The 20,144-nt window shown below is 42.1% G+C and overlaps 1 protein-coding gene across 6 annotated transcripts; it reads left to right on the top strand.

The window, feature by feature from the left end:
* Positions 1 to 641: 641 nt before the first annotated feature.
* Positions 642 to 19,652, top strand: EOGT (EGF domain specific O-linked N-acetylglucosamine transferase). 6 transcript variants are annotated; one of them, XM_088061913.1, is made up of 17 exons: positions 642 to 756; positions 2,019 to 2,065; positions 2,901 to 3,125; positions 3,481 to 3,581; positions 4,159 to 4,267; positions 4,356 to 4,450; positions 5,542 to 5,646; positions 6,725 to 6,831; positions 8,118 to 8,221; positions 10,694 to 10,786; positions 11,572 to 11,643; positions 12,127 to 12,213; positions 13,282 to 13,350; positions 13,995 to 14,056; positions 15,089 to 15,208; positions 16,167 to 16,269; positions 16,649 to 19,652. In XM_088061913.1, the coding sequence occupies exons 3-17, from the start codon at positions 2,916 to 2,918 to the stop codon at positions 16,793 to 16,795; spliced, it is 1,584 nt and encodes a 527-aa protein (XP_087918039.1). In that variant the 5' UTR covers positions 642 to 756; positions 2,019 to 2,065; positions 2,901 to 2,915; the 3' UTR covers positions 16,796 to 19,652. The 6 variants fall into 6 exon arrangements, with proteins under 6 accessions (XP_087918039.1, XP_014107298.2, XP_005522061.2 ...); XM_014251823.2 differs by having other exon boundaries at positions 2,896 to 3,125; XM_005522004.3 differs by lacking the exon at positions 642 to 756 and adding an exon at positions 1,483 to 1,648.
* Positions 19,653 to 20,144: the final 492 nt, after the last annotated feature.

Here is a 20,144-nt window from a genome sequence, read left to right as displayed (position 1 = left end):
GCCTAGAAGAGTAACGTGCAAAGTGAAAGGAATTAGGTTAGAATTCTAGTACTCACTTTTGTCTAAATTTATTTTAGAACATTCCTTCTGAAGGCAACTAATTTAGCTCTCATTTTTGCTACATATGCAAGTATGAAGTAATGTTATTTAAAGGTTACTCAGTGTAGTGTTGAGAGGGAGCTGAATTGCTGATGGAAAGGCCTCTGTGGATGTCGGTGGGTTTGGGTGAGGAATAGAGTACTCTGGTACTCACTTCTTTTAGGAACTCAAGAGCCCATGTTCAAAATCCCATGTCAAAAACACATGAGAGGAGGGTTCTATTTTGTTTTTCCTGCTACACGTTTGTTGTAATTTATGTGCTTACATCTTACTAAGGGCTATAATGATCCTTAATATAAGGTGAAATGGTTATCACAGTGAAGTTAAACCCCTTGGTTTCTAGTTGTAAAATATGTATAAGCTGTAAAAAGCACGGGGTCAGCGTAAAATAAAATTTTCCGCTAACTGTGTACTCTGGTTCTCTTTGAGAAAAGACTTAAAAATAGTTCTGGGGAGGGTGAGTGGGTGTGAACCTAATGCTGTGAAAGGAAAATATTACTTAAGGTAGAAGATACCAGATGTAATTGGAATACAGTTACAGATGCCAGTTGAAGTCTTGCGGTATTTATGTACGAGAGGCTGGTTCATTTCTAAACGCACCGCAGCGATCCAGGGCTTGTGGATAATGGGACATTCAGATTAATTATCTTTATTCAGGTAAGCGGTGGCCGTGCGGGGTCAGCACCTCTGCCTGCACCCGCGTTCTCTCGCAGGTTTCCTGGCTCGGGCTGAGCGTTTGATTCTCGTTTGCCACCTGGGAACGAGGGGAGAAGAGCTCTGGGCTGTGATGGAGGATTCGGAGCTCTGGAGTGTTGGTGCCTGTGCCTCCCCCGGCGCTCATCGCTGCGGGAATTGGCTCAAAGCGAGGGAGGGTGCGGTGTGCCAGGGAGAGCAGGGCCCCGCTGAACCTCTGCCCTTGCGCCTGGGGGTGTTGGCGAGCGCTGCCGTCCCGGGCCGGCCCCTGCCCCGCTGCTGCCGGCCTGGGCTCGGGGGGACGCCTGGAACAATGGGGTGCCGGAGCCTGCGCTTCCTGCCGGGCCGCGGCAGGAAAAGGCCCTTTTCCTCCGCATCCTGCGCTCGCCGCTCCCGGGGCGGCAGAGCTTAATTTCCGGCAGCAGAAGGAAGACGCGGCTGCTCCGCCGCTGCTCCCCCGCGGGCAGGTGCCCTTCGCTGCCGGCCCCACCTGAGCCGCGCCGCCCGACCCGCGCCCGGGGGCTGCGCCGCCACCCCGGCCCGGCCGGCTCCTCCTTGCCTCCCTCCCTTCCCTGCCTTCCTTCCCTGCCTTCCTTCCCTGCCTCCTTGCCCGGCTCCCGCCGCCCCGGGCGGGGCGGTCCCGGCGGCGGTGCCCGGCCCTCGCTCGCACCCGCCCGGCCGCTTCCCCGGGAGCCCGGCGGCGCCGGGCCGAGCGCTGCCCCCGGACATGAGGATTGAGGCCGGCGGCGAGCGCCGAGCAGCAGGAGCGGCCGGTGCCGTGGGCCGCGGGGCTCCTCGGGGCCGGCGGGGCTGAGACACGCGGCGAGATAAGCGGTGAAACACGCGGTGATACGCGGTGAGATGCGATGCTGTGCCGGGTCCAGCACGGGCACGACAAGCGTGGGTCGGGCACCGGGTCCGGCTGGGCCGGGGGCTGGGTCCGGCTCTGGGTCTATCACGGAACCCAGCAGGGCCTGGCACAGGGTGCTGGGCACCTCTCCGGAGCTGCCAGGGGTGGGTAAGGGGACACCGCAGGGTTTGTGATGGGAGAGGTGTGATCCTTGTGGAATACCCCGGGCTGTGTGCCCGAGTGACCGATCAGCAAAGTGCCCGGGCTGTGGAAGCTGCTCTCATTGCTGGGAACGTGTCCCTAGGGGCAGGACAGTGTCCCGAGGAAATCTCCTTTTGCAGGATGTATCTAACTCCGCCTTCCTCCTCTGCTCTAGGTTCCTGTACCTGGAAATTCTGAAGTGGTTCCTCTCAAACCAAACAGGTAAAACTACTTGTATAGTAGGAATTTTGCTAAAGGCTTCGGTTGAAAGCAAACATGCAAATTTTAGCAAATTATAATGCCAAAAAAGGTGGAGTTTAGGTACAGGCCATACATTTTTTTTTCCTCAGGAAGTTTAATGGTTCAAAGCAGGGGTGTTAGATGAGAAGGTTGCATTAACAGGAAGGTATGCAGCCAGCTTCAGGGTATACAGATGTGTGGGCCTGTGTCTCTGTACCTATGTATATATATAAATACACTTTTATCATATATAAAATTATATATACAATATATATCTAGAATATACTCAGTAGTCACATTTCTTTAACGTGATGTTAAGCACTAAAAACAGGCATTCTGTGACCCTCTATTTGTGCCTGCCTAGTTTTCCCTCAGCTAATGATTAGTTCGAAGTGGAGAATGTATTATTTTCATACTTTAAAACTAAAAATCCTTCTTTTCTCACCCCTCCCCCCAGTTCTTCCACTTTTTCTCCCTTCTCACTGGATGTTACATGCTCTATACTTAGTTTCCACACTGAACTCTCAGGATCCCTTGGCATTTAGCTAAAGTAAACACACCCATTTTAGCTTGACTGGGAGTTTGTAGCACGTAATAACACACTCAATGACTAATGATTCAAAGATAATCCTGAGGTTGTGCAGTCTGGCCTCTCAGTGAAAGTTTGGTCTTCACAGGAAAAAGAAACCACCCCAGAAATGCAAGTACAAATTCTTTATGTCTGGCTCTGACTGAATTTTGTCTTGTGTGCTTGAAATGCTGCAGATACGTTAATTCCTTTTATTGTTGTTTTTCTTATTTTATTTATAAAGTACAGAACTCGCAGGTTGCCATGTTTATGTTGCTTGTGTTTGGATTGCTACTGCAAGAAATTCTGGCTAATTCCCAAGCTGAAAACCCTACTGAATTCCCGAACATTCCAGAAGAGCCACTCTATAGCTACGAAGCCATCAACCTCCCAGATGAGCATATCCCCTACTTTCTGCACAATAACCAGCATGTTGCTGACATCTGTAAGCAGGATGCTCTTTGCCCATACAAAGTAAGTTTGGGGTTTTTTTCTGTTTCTTTGCTCAAATGTCCTGTTGGGGTGGTTTGCTCTTGGGAGTTGTAGCAGTTGAAGACGGTGATTAATTTGTTTCCTTGCCAATTAATCAGGGAAAAGGGTTTAGAACATATAAAAGACAGGAGTAACCTTGTTGTGCATGTGTGTCCACTTTGGAGCCTCTGCTGTGCATGGAGAATCTGGATGTTGTTTCTCAAACTCTGTTTGAAAAAAGACCAAAAGCCTTTTATGCAAGATTTATGAGCATGATGTCATTTAAAAGCTAACAACTTACTGGAGTAATTTCCCATTTTCCTGTTGCAAAACCTGATTCAGTCATTCTGTGTTGCAGAAACACTTGAAGAAACTGAAATCCTGCTGGGGTTATGAGAAATCTTGCAGATCAGAGAACAGGTTCAATTACCCAGTGTGTGATTATGTTGAAACTGGGTGGTAAGTTTGATTTTAAATGTCTATTGTACATTATGGTAAAAAAACAGTTTAGTGCTCACTTTGATATAGATGTGAAGTAAACGTTATTGCAATATTTAGAATTTAAAGCTTTTTTGAATATAGAATGTTTTTTTTAAAAGATTTTTTGGCACCTGTGTATATATATAATGTGTGTATTTATGCATAATGAGCCTTTCAACATTATTTTAAAAAATTAACATTTTAGGGAAGAAAATACTGCTAGAAATGCTTTCTGCCAGAATGTTTTCATTATTCTGATTTAGCCTTGAATTCAGATTCCTAAAATAACTGTATTTCCTTTCTTAGCTTTAAAAACAGGAAAAAATGTGGAAAAAAAACAACTTGTACCCTTTTAGGGGAGAGTAGCTTTAAATTGTCATTGATGTTTTCACTTACATGCAGCTGATAAGTGCTTCCTGTTTTGGCATCTTAAATGCCAATAAAATAACTGGCTGGTTCTTCTGTTCCACTTTCAGTGGAAAAATGTTATCTGTTGAAGTTATTAGTAGAATTCAGAACAGACCTTGATTTGTTTCCTCTCTCCTTCCCTCATCAGGGCAAGTGACATCGAGACAGCCCAGCAGATATTCTGGAAACAAGCAGACTTTGGGTATGTTCGAGAGAGGCTCAGTGAAGTGAAAACCCATTGCAAGCCTGCAACAACAGTAGGTATTTCTGATAGATGTTATACTTTGCATTTGTTTTTTTAAAAAAAATTTTTGTTATTGACAGAATTCTACTTGTTCTTAACAGGGGGATTCATCTCTGACCTGTTCCCAGTACCTTCAGCATTGCAGAGCAACAAACTTGTACATTGATTTACGAGCTGTAAAGAGAAACCATGACAGGTCTTTGATTTCTCTGATTTGATGCGTTATAGCAAAAAAGGGATGGCAGGGAAAAGGATTTGAGAATTTGTTTAGCAAAGCTGGTTTGCCTGTTGCCATGGGTTTTACTGCTGATCTGAGGCTTGTTGCTGAAGCCCTGTAAAGGTTTACACCTCTTCATTGCTGGCTGCTGCTGGTGGTGTAAAAACCCAAGCTCTTGGTTCCTGATGATGATGGGTGGTTGAAATCCTCCCTGACAGAAGAGAGGAAAACGTTTCTGTGTCTTCAGTCATGTCCTTCCTTGATCAGATGATGTGCAAAATACAATTGTTATTGTCTGAGGAACCAAGACCTTTCATTTACCTTTACACCAGATCCAGGAGCTGCATTTTTAGATACTGAGTGACTGAGGAGAGATCTGAACCCAGATCTTCCACATCCTGAATTAAAAAACTACATATTGGAAGCTGGATGAAAAAGCCGTGCCAGTGGTGCTGGCATGAACCCTCTGCCTTGTCTTTGAAGTCAGTGTCTTGATCTGGTCATGACTGAGACTGACATTACCCTTCAGAATGGGTTTTGTCATCGTCACGGCCTGTCCTGAAAGCTAATTTAGACAGTGCTTTTAGCTGGCAACTTATTTTCAGGAAATTTGTTCTTGCACATCAATCTTTATAAGTCGTATAAAATCCTTGGGTGGCAAAGTGGGTTGTGAAACCTGAGGTAAATTTTGCTAAGAAATTGTTAAAAACAAATAAAATCTCCAACCAGTGTTGGATGGTCCTGTCATGCAGAGATGCATCACTTTCATGAAGGAAAATCTAATTAAAGTACACATGTGGGTATGTGTAAATAATTCTTAATAACATTCTGGGTGGATTAGTGCTGCTTTCTAAGATTATATCTAGACCTTCAAGGACACCACTATCTTTATTTGGGAGTTGTGGGAAATTCTTGATTTACACTGAGGAAAACACTCAGGTTTTAAATATGTATGAAGTGCCCTGCTGAACTGAGACTAAGTAGCACTGGCTTGAGTATGTAATTGAGATTGCAGGGCACTGGTAGCCCTGTTGCACAAAAGCTGATAGACTTTTTCTAATTTGCATTAGATTCAAAGAAGACTTTTTCCAGAAGGGAGAAATTGGAGGTCATTGCACCCTCGACGTTCGAGCATTTTTGGCTGAAGGTCAGCGCAAGAGCCCTCTGCAGTCTTGGTAAGAATCTCTTGTCAAGGCTGCTTCCAAGTTCACTTGCTAATTATTTTTGATTTTTGTCATTGGCATTGCCAGCTGTGTGCAGGAGATTTCATACTGAGGAAATACTTGCTCCTTTTAAGGTCAATTTGAGAGTTCACATTAGAAACCTCTGATAATTACATCTCTGCAGAAAGTCTGAACCACACTGTGAGTAATTGTGTCCTGCTCATTTGCAGCAGCAAAAGATGTGAAAGCATCTTTCAATTCGAAGTCCTAACCTTCAGGTGTTTTCTGGGCAAGCTTCTGGTGCTGTGCCTGATCTGTGTGTAGAAGGGGTGATTGCTCTGTGGTGAGACCCTTGAAGCTGCCCTTGAGTTCCCACAGCCCTTGGTGAGGATGATCTGGGTGTGCTGACACGGCGTTCCCAGGGAGCCAGGAGTGTGAGGTGGGCTGAGTCCACAGGCTGAGTAAGAAGTGCAGAGCATCACAGTTTGCATGTTAGCACTTCAGAGCTGCCTTGCCAGTTAATTCATGAGGGAACTGGAGCCATTAAGGTCCATATAATAATTCATTCTTATGCTTTGCTTGTATTTTCTTTTTCTTCCCCCATTTTACATTGATGTTTAATTGAAGTCAAGAGCTGCTGCAGAGGAGGAGGACTTTTCTCCTCTAGCTGCTACTGTCATCACAACTGCTCATCCTTGTTTAGATGCAGGAACAATAAATACTGCCTCTACATTCATTATTCCAACCAAAGCATGGAAATCTCGCTTAAGTGTCTTTGACAAGGCAGATTGAGTTGGGTGGAGCCACAGATCCAGGCTCTGAGGCTCTTTGTTACATTCCTGCTGCCTTGATTTGGAGATCAAAGGTGCTGTTCACTCCTGAGATCAAAGGCAGTGTTTAACCTCTAGAAGCCCTGAAGAACCTTCCATTATAATTTCAAATCATTTTAATTGTCAGACTCTATCAGTTTTCAGCAGTCCTGTTAACTGAAATGGACTGGAAGGACAGTTACTAAACCTGGGACATATGAAGTACATTTGTTTAAATGAGTTGATGTCAAAGCATATTCTGTGTGATTGAATCTTTCTAGGTTTGCAGAACTCCAGACATTCACTGCATTAGACTTCAGGCCTCTAGAAGATGAGAAGTGTGACATTGTTATTGAAAAGCCAACATACTTCATGAAATTAGATGCAGGTAATTGATGTCTTTAGTTTATTTTGTTTTCTACTGCAGTAAAAAAGCTCATATTCAACTTGCCCATCTACATTATGCCTTTGTGACAGTTAAGTTCACTTGTAATATGAAAAATGATGTAACTTTTTAGTTCCTTTTTTTGGTGTAGTTCCAGTGACGAACTTGGAAACTGAAACTCAAAAATCTTATAATTTCCCACAGATGATTTTAAAAAAACAAACCAGAACATTTTCCTGTTGTTTGCCCTGCACAGTTGTTCTCTGGACTGTGGTTTGGCAGTGTTTGGCTTCGTGCCAAAGGCTGTTGTGGCTGTGTTTCTGTGTGACAGGTTCCATACCATGGAACACCAGGTGTGGGTGTCTGTGTCCTGCAGGACCACCCTCAGCAGCAGATTCTGTGTGCATTGGGAATAGGGATGGGAAACGCTGTCCCAAGAGGGGCAGCACCCAGGCACCTTCAGGAATCTGACATTTTTTGAGCTTCAGCAGCCTTTTTGTTGGTGCAGTGCTGATGGAGGAGGGTGCTGAGGACAAACCATGCAGCTGCAGTGGGGTGAGCTGTGTTTGAGCCTTGTGCTGGGCTCTGTCCCTGTGACCCCAGCTGCTCCTCTTCCCCGGACACTGCCTGACATTTTAAGCAAAGCTGTTGCAAGGAACTGGACCCTCCTCACCAAATATCAATTAGTGCAAAACCAGCACACCTCCTCTATGTTCCTTCCTTTGTTTCATGGAATTTTGTGCACCAGGAATGAACAGGAGAGAAGACCTGAGGAATGACTTGGCCTTTGGCTTGTGTGAAAGTACAAATTCTGTCTTGTGGTCCCAGAGACAGAGCTTCCCTCAGCCCCACTAAAGCAGAACCCAGACCTGTGCTGAAGGCCACTTTTCATGTTTTCTTGTGTCTGACTGGGCTGTGTTAAAGCAGGAGATCCTTTCATATCCTTCAGAAATCAGCTGCAGACTGTAAAGAGAAATAGCACATGAAGCTCACCTCATTCTTTCTTTTGGCCACTCTTCTTTTTCGTACTTTTTAAAAACACATACCTCAGATTTCTTTCCTTGATTCCTTCCTTTTAGAGGTTCCTTTTTAAGGTGTGTTAGGAGCATTCAAGGAGTTGGAAGCAGGGGAAGCTAATATAAAATGCAGGATGCTAATCAGGAAAAATGCATGAGCCAATGAAAATGGAACAAGTAATGCAGTGTTTTGTTAACTTTATTATTATTTATTATTAAATTTAATAATAATAATAAATTTCATGTATACTATTGTTATTTTTTCTTTCTCAGGTGTTAATATGTACCATCACTTCTGTGATTTTGTCAATCTTTACATTACCCAGCATATCAATAATTCCTTCAGTACGGATGTCAACATAGTCATGTGGGACACTGTAAGTCTGCTGTGCTCTTAACAAATTTGTATTTCTGCTGTATACAGGCTCTGAAGGTTTTAGCAGCCAATCCTTGGCTATCTTGTGGCCATAGCCATGTGGAACTGATAAATATCTGGATCTTTTTAACACAGGTGGATGAGTAATAGTTGGAGAACAGATTTTCTATGATTAACCATGTGCTGTTGGAATGCTCAGCTTTGCTAGTGCACAGTTATGCCTTTCTTTAGTGTGACCTCAGAAATAACCTGACCAGTATTTCTAATCTGTAGCATTTGAAGTTTCAACTGGTTTTTGTAGGTTTTTTCTCTTGGAATATTGAAGTAGATTTGCTCAACTCTTTCTTCTATATTTAAAAAGAAATGCAATCTTGCATGTTTGTAAATCAGTAATGTGCAGCCTGTAGTAAAGAAAACAGCTAAATTAAATCCTTATATATATATATATAAAACCAGAGTTTAATATTTAACTCCTTTAAGTAGCCTTCTTGCAGTTACTTCCCTCAATCACCTCTCACATTGCCATGATAACATAAAACAAGTTTTTAAGTGGGGCTGTTTCTGCTGTACTGCTGAATTGAAACCATGACTGTGAGTAATATTAGTTTTATTGGATAGTATTTAAGTTGTGTAGGAGAGTATTAAACTAAATAAAAAACTGAGGGATTTGTAATATGCCTGATAACGTTCATAATTAGGTCCAGAAATAGCAGTTCTTGAATATGACACTTTCCCACACCAGTGATCATAAATCAGTGATCATGCTGAGTTTTCTTTAGTGTTTGGACAACTAAACTTCAATAGAGAACTGCAAATATCCCATTTGCTGTTTAATGAGAAACCTGTTTGGCTAGAATAAACTCTTTTTTCTACTTCTATTGTATTTTAAAGCTAAAATCAGTGCCATCTGTCAGATAAGTGAGCTCTCTAGGTGTTGCACAGGGACCTGTTAATCCAGCTTGGATGGCTTTCTGAAAAGATCAGGTGTCAGACAACATTGTAAATTACTTTGAAAAGCAACTCTTTTGTCTTATATCATCTTGCAGAACCAAATAACTCTTTCAAATGTACCTTTAAAAGTAGTGCCACACTGTTATCATTTTAAATGAGCATAACCTGCTCAGGCAGCTGGAGTTCGTTGCTGTGTAAAACCAGGTGATGGCACCAGTCATCTGCTGATGAACTGTCTGTGCTCATCAAAAGGTGGACTTGAGCTTATTATTCATTCTCTTTTTTTTTTTCCCTTGATGTAATTAGATTTGGCCATACTTCCTAGCTACCGTTCTTATTAAAAAGTAATGCCCTTAGATGTAGGTTAAACAAAGCAGAAAATGAGCAGGAATTCCAGTGGGTGCTGGTGTGCAGATCCTCTGCAAATGCAGGGAAGAAATGTTTATAAAGCACTTTTAAGGAGAGCAGAGAGGGTTAGAAAGTGGTGCTTTCATCAGTTCTCCAGTTCTAATCTGGGAGAGCAGTTCTTGTAATGCATGGCCAGAAGGGAGTCTGGACTGTAAAATTCATTAAATCCTAATGGCAGAGCAAGAGGAAGGCCTCTTGAACCGAAGGAAATCTGGTGCCCTTTAGATTCTTTTACATTTCACCAGATTTCTGTTCTCTCCTGCTATCATTTGTAGTCCTATTTTCAAATTTCTTATTTAGAATGTTCCCACACAACTTCCCCAGCAGCCTGAGCCAGCCCCAGAGTTGAAAGGAAGCTTTAGCAAGAATCTGCACCAGGGCTACTGAGGGCACGTTTAATTGCATTCAAAGAGCAAGAGGTGGTGACTCAGCCCTGGGATGTGCAGGAAAGGTGGCACACTGAAGGCAGGAGCCCCTGCTGCTGGGATAATGGTGTAGGGAGTAGATGGCTCTTTAAAAGTTCCCCACAGAACATTGCTGCAAAGGGGAAAGGTGTTACTGCTCTGTATAAAAACCTCCTAGGTGTTTCTTCCATCAAATCAGATCATTGCCTTCAATTTGTGAGACATGTTTCATATGCAAAACAAGCTTGTTGTGACTTTTTACCTCAACCTTCAGTGCTGCACTTGAATTTCCAGGTGGGTTTTTTTTTTAATCTCTTGGGTTGAGATGCAGGCCTTCTACCATCCCTCTTTGTGTTTCTTCAAATGTAACTTGTGTTCTGTTGACTCTGGGAAAAGTAGTAAGTAGTTCTCGTTCCTAACTCAGAAATTATAATTTGCTACTGAAGAAATTGTTTAGTTTGCTAATTTATAGAAGTTTTTATTAAAAATTAACTACCTGAGAGGTAATTTTAGTTGCCTGCCAGTGCAAACACAGTTTGGTGCTGTGTAATGTCTGTGTTCTGTGTTAGGCTGCCTTGGGGCCTGTGGTGGTGCTGCACATATTAACTGTATATATAAAACTCATGTACAGAACCTGTGAATCATGAAGAGAGGTTCTCATGTGCATTTATATAATTGTTGTACCCTTGTTTTTTTTGCTTTCCTCCTAGAGCTCATATGGCTACGGTGACCTGTTCAGTGAGACATGGAAGGCATTTACTGACCATGAAATAATTCACTTGAAAACTTTTGACTCCAAAAGGGTATGGAATTCTATATTTTGTTTTAAGTCATGCTTACTGGGGACCAAATATGACAACTTCTCAAGCTGCTTGGGGTTATGAGTGGCCCAGAGGAAAGCATTAATACCTTCCATGCATGTTTAATTTGTGTAATATGAGTATTCTATCTCAGAAACAAGAGACAGAGCTGTAACCTGATTCTGTGGTGTGGCTATCCTTTATATAGATGGACCTAACTTTTCTGTCCTGAGACACAAAAACTGGTGAGAGGTGCTATTTAAGAATGGCTTTTGCTTCTTCAGGACTCCTGACTGAAATTAAGGGTTTTCAAATGGCCTTTCTAAAGTCTTCTGATTCCCCCTGAGGTGTTCCTTTCCCCCTGTAACTCTTGGCATTCCTGCTGATTATCATTAAAAAAAAAATATTACACCAAAAAATGCATCCATTCATCCAGAGCTCATTTTGCCCTCTTCAATCTAGTCCTAAACTCACTAACTGGTTTCCTTCTCTTTAGTCCATGTTTGTTCTGTTTTGGGGTGTTTTCATCACCTCTTCCCACACTTGCCTGTTCCAAGTGGGAGCTCATTTGGGATCTTTGTTCTATTCATTTGCACAGCCAAGGGAGTCAGGCTGTCCTTGGCAGGAGCAGTAATTGCTGGCTCATTAGGAGCAGGGCTGGCAGAGAATGGGCCGGGGGAAGGCAGCAGTGGGGTGTAACTCCTTGTGATCCCCTTCCCAGGTGTGCTGGGGAAGGCAGCAGTGGGGTGTAACTCGGGGTGTAACTCCTTGTGATCCCCTTTACCCAGGTGTGCTTTAAAGAAGCCGTGTTCTCTTTGCTGCCCCGCATGCGCTATGGATTGTTCTACAACACACCTCTGGTGAGTCCCTTTACCCATCCGTGCTCACCAGGAGGGTGTGGCAGGGTGGAATCTGACCGGGGGAATCCCTCCAATATCATGAAACACATTGCAGTGAAGGCTCCAACTCCAAGCAGAATGATCTTCCCTAAAGATTGGGATTTTAAAGTTACTCCAGCTGGTTGTGTGCAGTGTCCTATGTCACAGCTCAGGAGGTGCAAATTATTCCCCTTTCATGGGTGAGCACTGTGAACTAACTGGTATTTTTGCAGAACACAAGGGCTTGAACAGTCAGGCTTCCCTGAGGGTATTAGCTCACACACTCAGGCTCTAGCACTAGAGTTATATTTCTTCCTAAATGAAAGTGCCACTTGTGTTGCAGTGAATAGCTCAGTGCATGATACTGGGCTTTTGTTCCACAAGAATGGTAAAAACCTGATCTCAAAGCTCAAGTTTTCTGAGCAAAATAACTTTATATGTTAACAACTGCTTTTTAAATTTCAGATCTCTGGCTGTCACGGTACGGGGCTGTTCCGAGCCTTTTCCCAGCATGTGCTGCACAGATTAAATATTACCCAGGAGGGACCCAAGGTGTGAGAACTGCAATATGGAGCTTCTGGCTCTTGCCAGAGAACAAACTGAACCCAGTGGGGAATGGGAGTGTATCTGTACTTTTTGTCTTTTTGTCCTTCCACGTGATGTTTAGGGTTTGGTTTTTCCCTGTGAAGGTTTCCCTGTTCAGAGAACATTTGTGTATGCTTGTGGAAGTTGCCCTCATGTCTTATTTCTGTAGGACAGACTTTAGAGCTTTCTCCTTCTGACCTTAGGGTCTCATCCCTGTATCCATTCTCTGTGCTGGAGGCCTTTGTGTCCTTCCCAGCTGAGTCAGACACGTGTTCCATGGAGCAGCAGTGGAGATCCCAGAGCTGAGCTTGCCCTTTATCCAAGCCCTTGGGTACTGCTGAGCTCGGCTCAGAGCTGGAAGCAGCAGAGTCTGGTCCTTCCATGCTTGCCCAGCACCATCTGTCTGGTCTGGGCTTCTCTGTTGCTCACACTGATGGTTTTTGCACCTTGCCCTGGTGGCCAGGGCAGTTCTGGGCTAGCTGTCTGCTGGAGAGTAGCCCACACATTATTGCCGAGGGGCACATTCATGGCTCTGCACAGGCATTTAGTTATGCTTCTCCTGCTGACACTAATGGGAGTCATGCAGTTAAATCTCTTTATTTCACTTGGAATGCTCACCCCTGTGAGTCCAATTAATTAAAAGAGGTAAAAGGAGGAACTGTTATAGAAGTAAAATATTTTTTTTTCCCAAGGAACTTGTGCACAAGGCACCCAGAAAGCTGCTTTCCTGCTTTCAAAAACTGCCATGTAATGTGTAATACAAAGGCTCTTTTGTACTAAATAAAATAAATCTTTCAGAAAATATTTAGTTCTTGGTTAGTAATCAGACTTTCATGAAGGTTTTGATGCTTTGAATCCGTCAGAAAATACAATGTGAATTTTAAGGTGGTTACATCATTTATTACATGTGGAAGGAACATATTTAGTTGCTCAAATAGTTGCCAGAAATAAATACAGAATAGTTTGGGATTGTTTTTTTTTTTTTTTTGTGAGAGCTGCCTCTTAGCTAATACACTGCTGCTTCTTTCTTTTTAGGATGGGAAAATTCGAGTCACCATCCTCGCACGCAGCACAGATTACCGGAGAATATTAAACCAGAATGAGGTGTGCTCCTTTATATCTTTAAAAATGATTTATTAGAAGTTAAATTTTGCTATTTGGGTCGATTTTTTTTTTCCAGGTACAGCCAAGACATCTATTTTCTGGCAAATCTCAGACAAATACGTCCAATGTTTATATTAATTTGCTTTAAAATGTCTTCTAGGCAGTCTCCATTTCTGTACCCCAGACACTGAACCTTCCTGCCCTTTCCAAATATCCAGTGGAAGACTACAAATGTAATACTAAAAGTATTTCCTCTGAGCAAACAGACACTGCAGATCTGATAAAATTAAATTATTTCACTTTCAGATTATTCCTTTTATTTATAGCATCTCCAGAGTTGAAGTCTAACAAAACCCTTTGTAATGTGTGCAGATTGGAATGCACAAGCCCTTGTGCAGAGTTTGTGCACTCAGAACATAATGAATTTTCACATTGATTTATGTTTTTGAATCATGCAACTTCGTGGACATGTGTAAAAGCTTATTTCATGGTGAAATGATAATATTTAATGTTTTAATACCTGTTTTCATTCTCTGCTGTTAGTGCCTGACAAAAATGAGCTGGAATTATCATCCCCACCTTATGTAGGGAGAAACTGAGGCTAGGAGGACACCAAATCCTTGTCTTTTTGTTATTCTCCCCAGCTTGTGAATGCTTTGAAAACAGTGTCAACGCTGGAGGTCAGGGTGGTGGACTACAAGTACAAGTGAGTCACTGCTGTGAGCTCGTGCTGCTGTGGCTGCTGCCAGCTGGGTCTGTCCCCAGGTCTAACCTGGGCAAAACCCAGGGACTGGGAAGGAGAAGTGTTGGGTGAGGTAGTTGAGCACACCCATTCCATATTGCACTACTTAGGGCTAGCAGGCTCAGGTTAAAGCTGCTGCACGATGAACAAGGTTTGAAATCCCTTTTGTTCCCTCTCCCAAAGCCAGCTGTGTTCCCATCACCCTTTTTGCATATTGCTCTGCAGTAATTGTGTTAACAAGGGTTTCTCTTCTTTGATGTCAGGGTTTTATTTTATGTGAGCCTTAGTTTAGTAATCAATTTTAAATTGATTTAAATTGAAATCAATTTTAAAATTGATTTAAAATAAACTGATTATTTGCTGCTCTGGTGGCCCCTGAAAACACCACTTGAGGTCAGTTTGTGGTGCCAGGTGTAGTAGGCACTGAGCCAGGAAGAAATGGATTGAAGGAAAAGTTCCCAAACAATTCATGCCTGTCCCACATGGCAGCAGCTCCACTGGAGCTGTCATGAATCATGCAGGAGGAGTGAGAAACTGAAGCAGCACTGAGACATCTGTGTTCTGACCAAACAGAGACACTGGGAGGATGTTTATTTGTGTATTTTACATGACACTGAATACAGTTCAGAAACAGGTCTTTTATGCTGGGTTTTTAGGTTTTGTTTGGGGTATTTTGTTCCTAGTTTTGTTGGGTTTTTTTTTTAAGATGATGCAGTTTTTTAAAAGGCAAGTAAAAAGAAAAACCCTTAAACTTTCAAAAACTTTGACAGGAATATTTTTGAAACAAATTCTTGTGAAGTTTTGCAACCTGCCTGCATTTCTTTACTTCCATGCTGAGTTACTGCAGGCTGCAGCAGTTGTGATTCTTAGTATTGTTCCTTGAAAAATCTGTTCTCTCTTTCAGTATTCCCTTAAGCCAATTTTGTGCTTTTCCCATGTTCTGCTGGGGTGGATAGAGCTGCCACATCATCACCACTTTTGCTGTGTTGTCTGCAGGGAACTTGAGTTTTCGGAGCAATTGAGAATTACCCACAACTCTGATATATTCATTGGGATTCATGGAGCTGGACTGACCCACCTGCTCTTTCTGCCAGACTGGGCTGTTGTGTTTGAGCTGTAAGTCTGTCCCTCCTTACTCCTCTATTGCACACACAACTGCTCCTGGTTGCTGCTGTGTGTTAATGAAGCCTCTCCCTGGTATTTGACCATGATTGTTTGTCTTGCAGCCTTGTTTAGACTTCAAATTTGGCAGCTTCTTCTCCTGGGGATCAAATCAGAGAAAGCTTTCATTATAAAATACAGTGTAATTATATCACACAGGCTTAGCCTGTGATTTCTTAATCTTCCATGGCATAAATATAATGGGAAAATGGCAAACAATGAGAAAACCTCATTGCTCAGGTTCTGCCTGGTGAGTCTGAGATCTAATGATGTTTTAGTGATCCAGGTGAATTGATTATGTGCATGTCCAGGGCTGTTATTGATATGAACTGATTATGTGCTAGCAACCCCTGGAGGTTTTTATCCTCCATTTTCTGCTCAGGACATGAGCTCCAGCTTGCTGGCCAAGGTCAGTCCTGTGTTGTCTAAATTACTCTTGTAGCTTCCTTTTACACATATTTTGTCACAAAGTAGGGGTGTTAGCAGACACTCCAATCTACAGAACAAAGCAGAAATCCAGAATGCTTGTTAGAAGAGCTCTGAATTCTCCATCCTGGGAAATTCTGCTGTGGGAAAGCTGCAGAACTGGTGTTTTGCAGCGTAGGCTTGGCCCGAGAGTGTTTTGTCCAGTCTCCAAATAAGTTCAGAAACTCAGGGATTGTTTTTCACATGTCCAAGAGCTGCTGCAGCTGGACAGGGACATGTCTGACCTGCAGATGTGCCTCAAACTGCCTCCAAGGCCACATCTTGAGAGCAGAAGGCAGCCCTTGCTCCTGTTTCAGTGGAGCAGAATTTGTCCATGGTTTTGGTGCCTTAGAACTGGACAGCAAACATTTCAAATTTTTTCCTGTTTCACCCTGGTAACTTCAGCATAATCTCTGTAGGTAAATCTGTTTTTTCTGCCTGTCCCTAGGTACAATTGTGAAGATGAACGTTGTTACCTGGATTTGGCAAGGCTGAGAGGCATTCATTACATCACTTGGAGGAAAAGGAATAAAGTATTCCCTCAGGATCAGGTAATGATGGCCACACTGGAAGGATGAGGTGCTGTAACTGAAGGACTTCACAGTTATCCTGCTTTACCTACCTATGTTCTGGTATTTGAAATATGATATTCATTCTTTAGGCCAAATTAACTTCCCTGCTAAGATTAAGAAATCATTTGATATTAATGGCTGAGAGAAGAAGAGAAATGAAATTAATTGGCCATGAACCATTCACAGCATGGCTGTTATGCATTCCTTTGCTGATTCTTTTGCCTCAGAGCAGATCAGTGGATCAGAAATAATAAATTAAAATGGCAGATCCTCGATTTTTTTCTTGCTTTTTTGAATGTAGAAGATGTATTGATATTTTTTTTTTTTCTGTCTAAAAGCCCTCATCTTGTTTTTCTAGGGACACCACCCAACACTGGGAGAACATCCAAAATTTACAAACTACTCCTTTGATGTGGAAGAATTTATGTATTTGGTGCTTCTGGCTGCAAATCATGTTTCACAGCATTCGAAGTGGCCATTTAGGGTAAAACATGATGAATTCTAAATTAGACTTCTGATTGAAATACTGTTTTTAATTAATCACAGAATGGTCTGAGTTGGAAGGGATTTTAAAGCCCATCTCATTCCATCCCCTGCCATGGGCAGGGACACCTTCCCCTATCCCAGGCTGCTCCAAGCCCTGTCCAGCCTGGCCTTGGACACTTCCAGGGATCCAGGGGCAGCCACAGCTTCTCTGGGCACCCTGTACCAGGGCCTCCCAACCCTCCCAGCAAAGAATTTATCCCTTGTATCCAATCTAAACCCACTCCCTGTCAGTTTGAAGCCATTCCCCCTTGTCCTGTCACTACAAGCCCATAAAAATATAAATTTCCCCCAGGGAGGGAAATAACCCATTGTTAATTGGTCAGACCACTGCTTAGCACCTTGTCTTTATAATTCCTTTCTAATCTGGGAGGTTCTGATATGTAAAAACTATTTTTCAGACTATTATGGGGTTTTTGCACTGTATTTCTACATTCCTGATTCTGAAATACTCTTTATACAGAGATATGTCCACCCCTTTCATGTGAGGTTTTCTGGGGTATATCCAGGGTCAACAGACACTGCAAGCTTCTCCTTTAAATTTAAAAACATTTTCACATTAGAGAGCACAGTCTAATGATTTTGCATTTAAATATAAACTTTGACTCTTGTCCCTGTAGTTATAAATGCTCCAATACAAGAAATCTGCACAGTAGGTTCACTGAGTTTTCTGTCTCAGAGCAGGTAAATATTTTCCTAAGTGAGTACTTAAAAATTCAGGTAATCTGGGTGTTTCCTACTTTTTCACAAAACCCAGCACTCTGCATTGGAAAGCTTGATCAAATTGGAATAAAACTTGAATTTTTTGAGGATTCTAAAGGGAATGGCCTTCTAGTTTTTTTAAGGGCAGGTGATAAATTGTGTAGAGTGTCTTTGAGTTGCAGCTGAAAGGAAAGGAACTGATGAGGATCCCTGTTCTTGGAGTCACTAAAAGCCTAATTTTTAATATTCTTGTTTCCTCAAAATGTTGAAGAGTTAATCCAGAAAACTTTTAAAATGAAATCTTTCCAAAGCCAGTAGCACAGTTCACTGTTTTCAGTGAAGGGAATATTAAACCAAAGCTGAATTCTTTTTGTAATTCTCCCTGGAGCTGAGATGTTCTAGTGGGGAAAATAAAGGTAGCAGTTCTTTTGTCTTAAGTGGGGCCAGGAGGATGTGCAGAAGAATCAAGTTCAGTGAGATAAAACCCTGGAGTTGTGTGTTAAATTATGGATTTTTTGGGGAATGTATCCCCGTGCTGGACTTGCTGTTCAGCCATACAGGTGGCTTGGGGCAGGCACACGTTTGTATGGAAAAGAGGAGAGTTCTGCTAAATACAAACATTTCACTGCTCTAATTGTAGATGGTATTGACTTCCCTTCCCCTGCAATTTCACAGAGTGTGGGTGCATTTACTGACCTGTCTGTGCTGGTAGGGATGAGTTACTGTAAGCACAATTTTCATATGGATCTCTCACCACCTTAATCAGTGCATAGGGGAAGCTGGGGAGAGCTGAGACCTTCATATATTTTCTGTATGTGGTGCAATTCTTGCTGGAGAGTGTTGTTTTGTGGAGAAAACTGTTTCACTTTAAAGGACCATAGAAGCAAAATTGCACTTCTTAATATGAGGGGAAAAAAAAAAAGTCCTAGAGCAATACCATTTCTTGTATTTGTATGTGTCAGTTGGGGTTTTTACCTTGTGGGATTTTTAAAGTAAAAAAAAAAATATATAAAACCTAAGCCAGTAAAATGTCTGTGTTTGAATGAAACCAAGTCAAAGGAAAGAAGACATTTAATTATGAACTGTGCACATAATTTTTTTTTATTAAAAAAGCTTTTTAATTAAAAAAAAAAAAAAGTGTAAGATTTTTGGTAATTTGCCAGGTTTTAGAGGCAAATGGTTTTAATACTATTAATTGCAGGGACTCACATGTCTCTGCTTTCTCCTGCCATGACAGGCTGATGTTCTGAGGTCCAAAGTGATATTCAGATCTATTTACTTAAGAACCATTCTATTTACTTAATGAACCATCATCATTCAGTGATGCTGCCACCCTGCACTGCTGGCTTTAGTGCAGGGGGTTTGAAGACTGGTTTGTGAAAATCTTTGTATCTATTGAACTTCCTGTGAGGCTGCTGAAGGCAGTGAGTGAGTGCTTGGGTCTGCACAGGAGCAGCTAATGAGGAGCTGTTCTTTCAAGTGGTCACTAAAACAAATGGTTGAACATATGTGTAGAGGAGAGGCTGCAGGGACTTAATCCAAGGGCAAAATATCCTGCCAACATTCACCAGTTTCAGCAAATTTGAGTGCAGTGTCAACACTTGATGGCCAAAGTGTTATTCAGCCTTTATGGCTTAATATTGCTGGGATGAAAAGACTGTGTTGATTAACTTCACAAATAGTACAAAATTTTCTTGGCAGCAGAAGGAGGTTTGGTTGGATTTTTGGGTTTTGCCAATAAATCCTGAGGGAATTTGGACAACAGCAGAGGTCTGGATTGTGACTTGAAGAGCATCTGGACCATCTTGGGTCTGTCTGGAAGTTGGAATTTGAGGGAATCAAAGAGAGACTTTTGGGCCACTTAAGGCAGGATATAGCTCTGGGTTAAATTTTCCTACCATGGGAAGTTCCTTCCTATTTCTGATTTTTTTCAAATTTTTTTTGTTGTCTCCAGTTTACCCAAGTTTAGAGTCTAAGGGGCACCTTGGCATCAGTGTGATGAACTCAGTTTTGGGACTTTGTGTAAAGTTGCAAGTCCTGAATGCTTTTGGGATTGCCTGTGTTTCCTGTACAATGTCAACCAAGAGCTGGATTTGGAATAAAAAATAATTTATGGATGGATGTGGTTTCTTTCCTTTTTACTTCAGAATTCATCAACATGTAATTTCAGTTTTTTCTTTGGCAAGTTCTGTGGAAGTTGGGTAAGTGTGAGAAATGGTTTGTGATGGGGAGGTGGCAAATCAGCATTACTAATCTTAAGAGTCTGATTATAAATATTAAAGCAATACATTTTTTAAAAGCCATTAAGTAATAAGGGAATTGTTTAATTTTTGCTGTTAATCTTACCAGTACCATTAATGAGATAACTCAGGGTTTAGCACATCTCTTAATCCTGAAATTTTTTTTAAGGAGAAAAACTGCAGAAAATGTTCTTCTTAAGAGCTTATGTGCTCAGAAAGGTAAAACGTTTGATTTCAACACTGAATAATTGTTTCAATTTTCAGTGTTTGCCTTAAGTTGAGCTCTTATTTCCACTCCTCTGAACACTCATTTCTCATGGACTGGGCTTTTTGCCTGTAATAAATGAACTGCTATTGAATCCCCTCTGA

This window comes from Pseudopodoces humilis, chromosome 13 (genome assembly GCF_049639895.1).
Source record: "Pseudopodoces humilis isolate 2021_Gansu_Grassland_sample_001 chromosome 13, ASM4963989v1, whole genome shotgun sequence".
Taxonomy (NCBI): domain Eukaryota; kingdom Metazoa; phylum Chordata; class Aves; order Passeriformes; family Paridae; genus Pseudopodoces; species Pseudopodoces humilis.
This window is presented reverse-complemented; position numbering and strand designations above follow the sequence as displayed.

Bases quoted from the DNA above. Each gene is read 5' to 3' on its own strand.
- EOGT (XM_088061913.1), top strand. From the start codon at position 2,916: ATGTTTATGTTGCTTGTGTTTGGATTGCTACTGCAAGAAATTCTGGCT. The intron at 4,268-4,355 runs GTAGGTATTTCT...TGTTCTTAACAG, and splicing joins ATTGCAAGCCTGCAACAACA to GGGGATTCATCTCTGACCTG. The intron at 15,209-16,166 runs GTAAGTCTGTCC...GCCTGTCCCTAG, and splicing joins TGGGCTGTTGTGTTTGAGCT to GTACAATTGTGAAGATGAAC.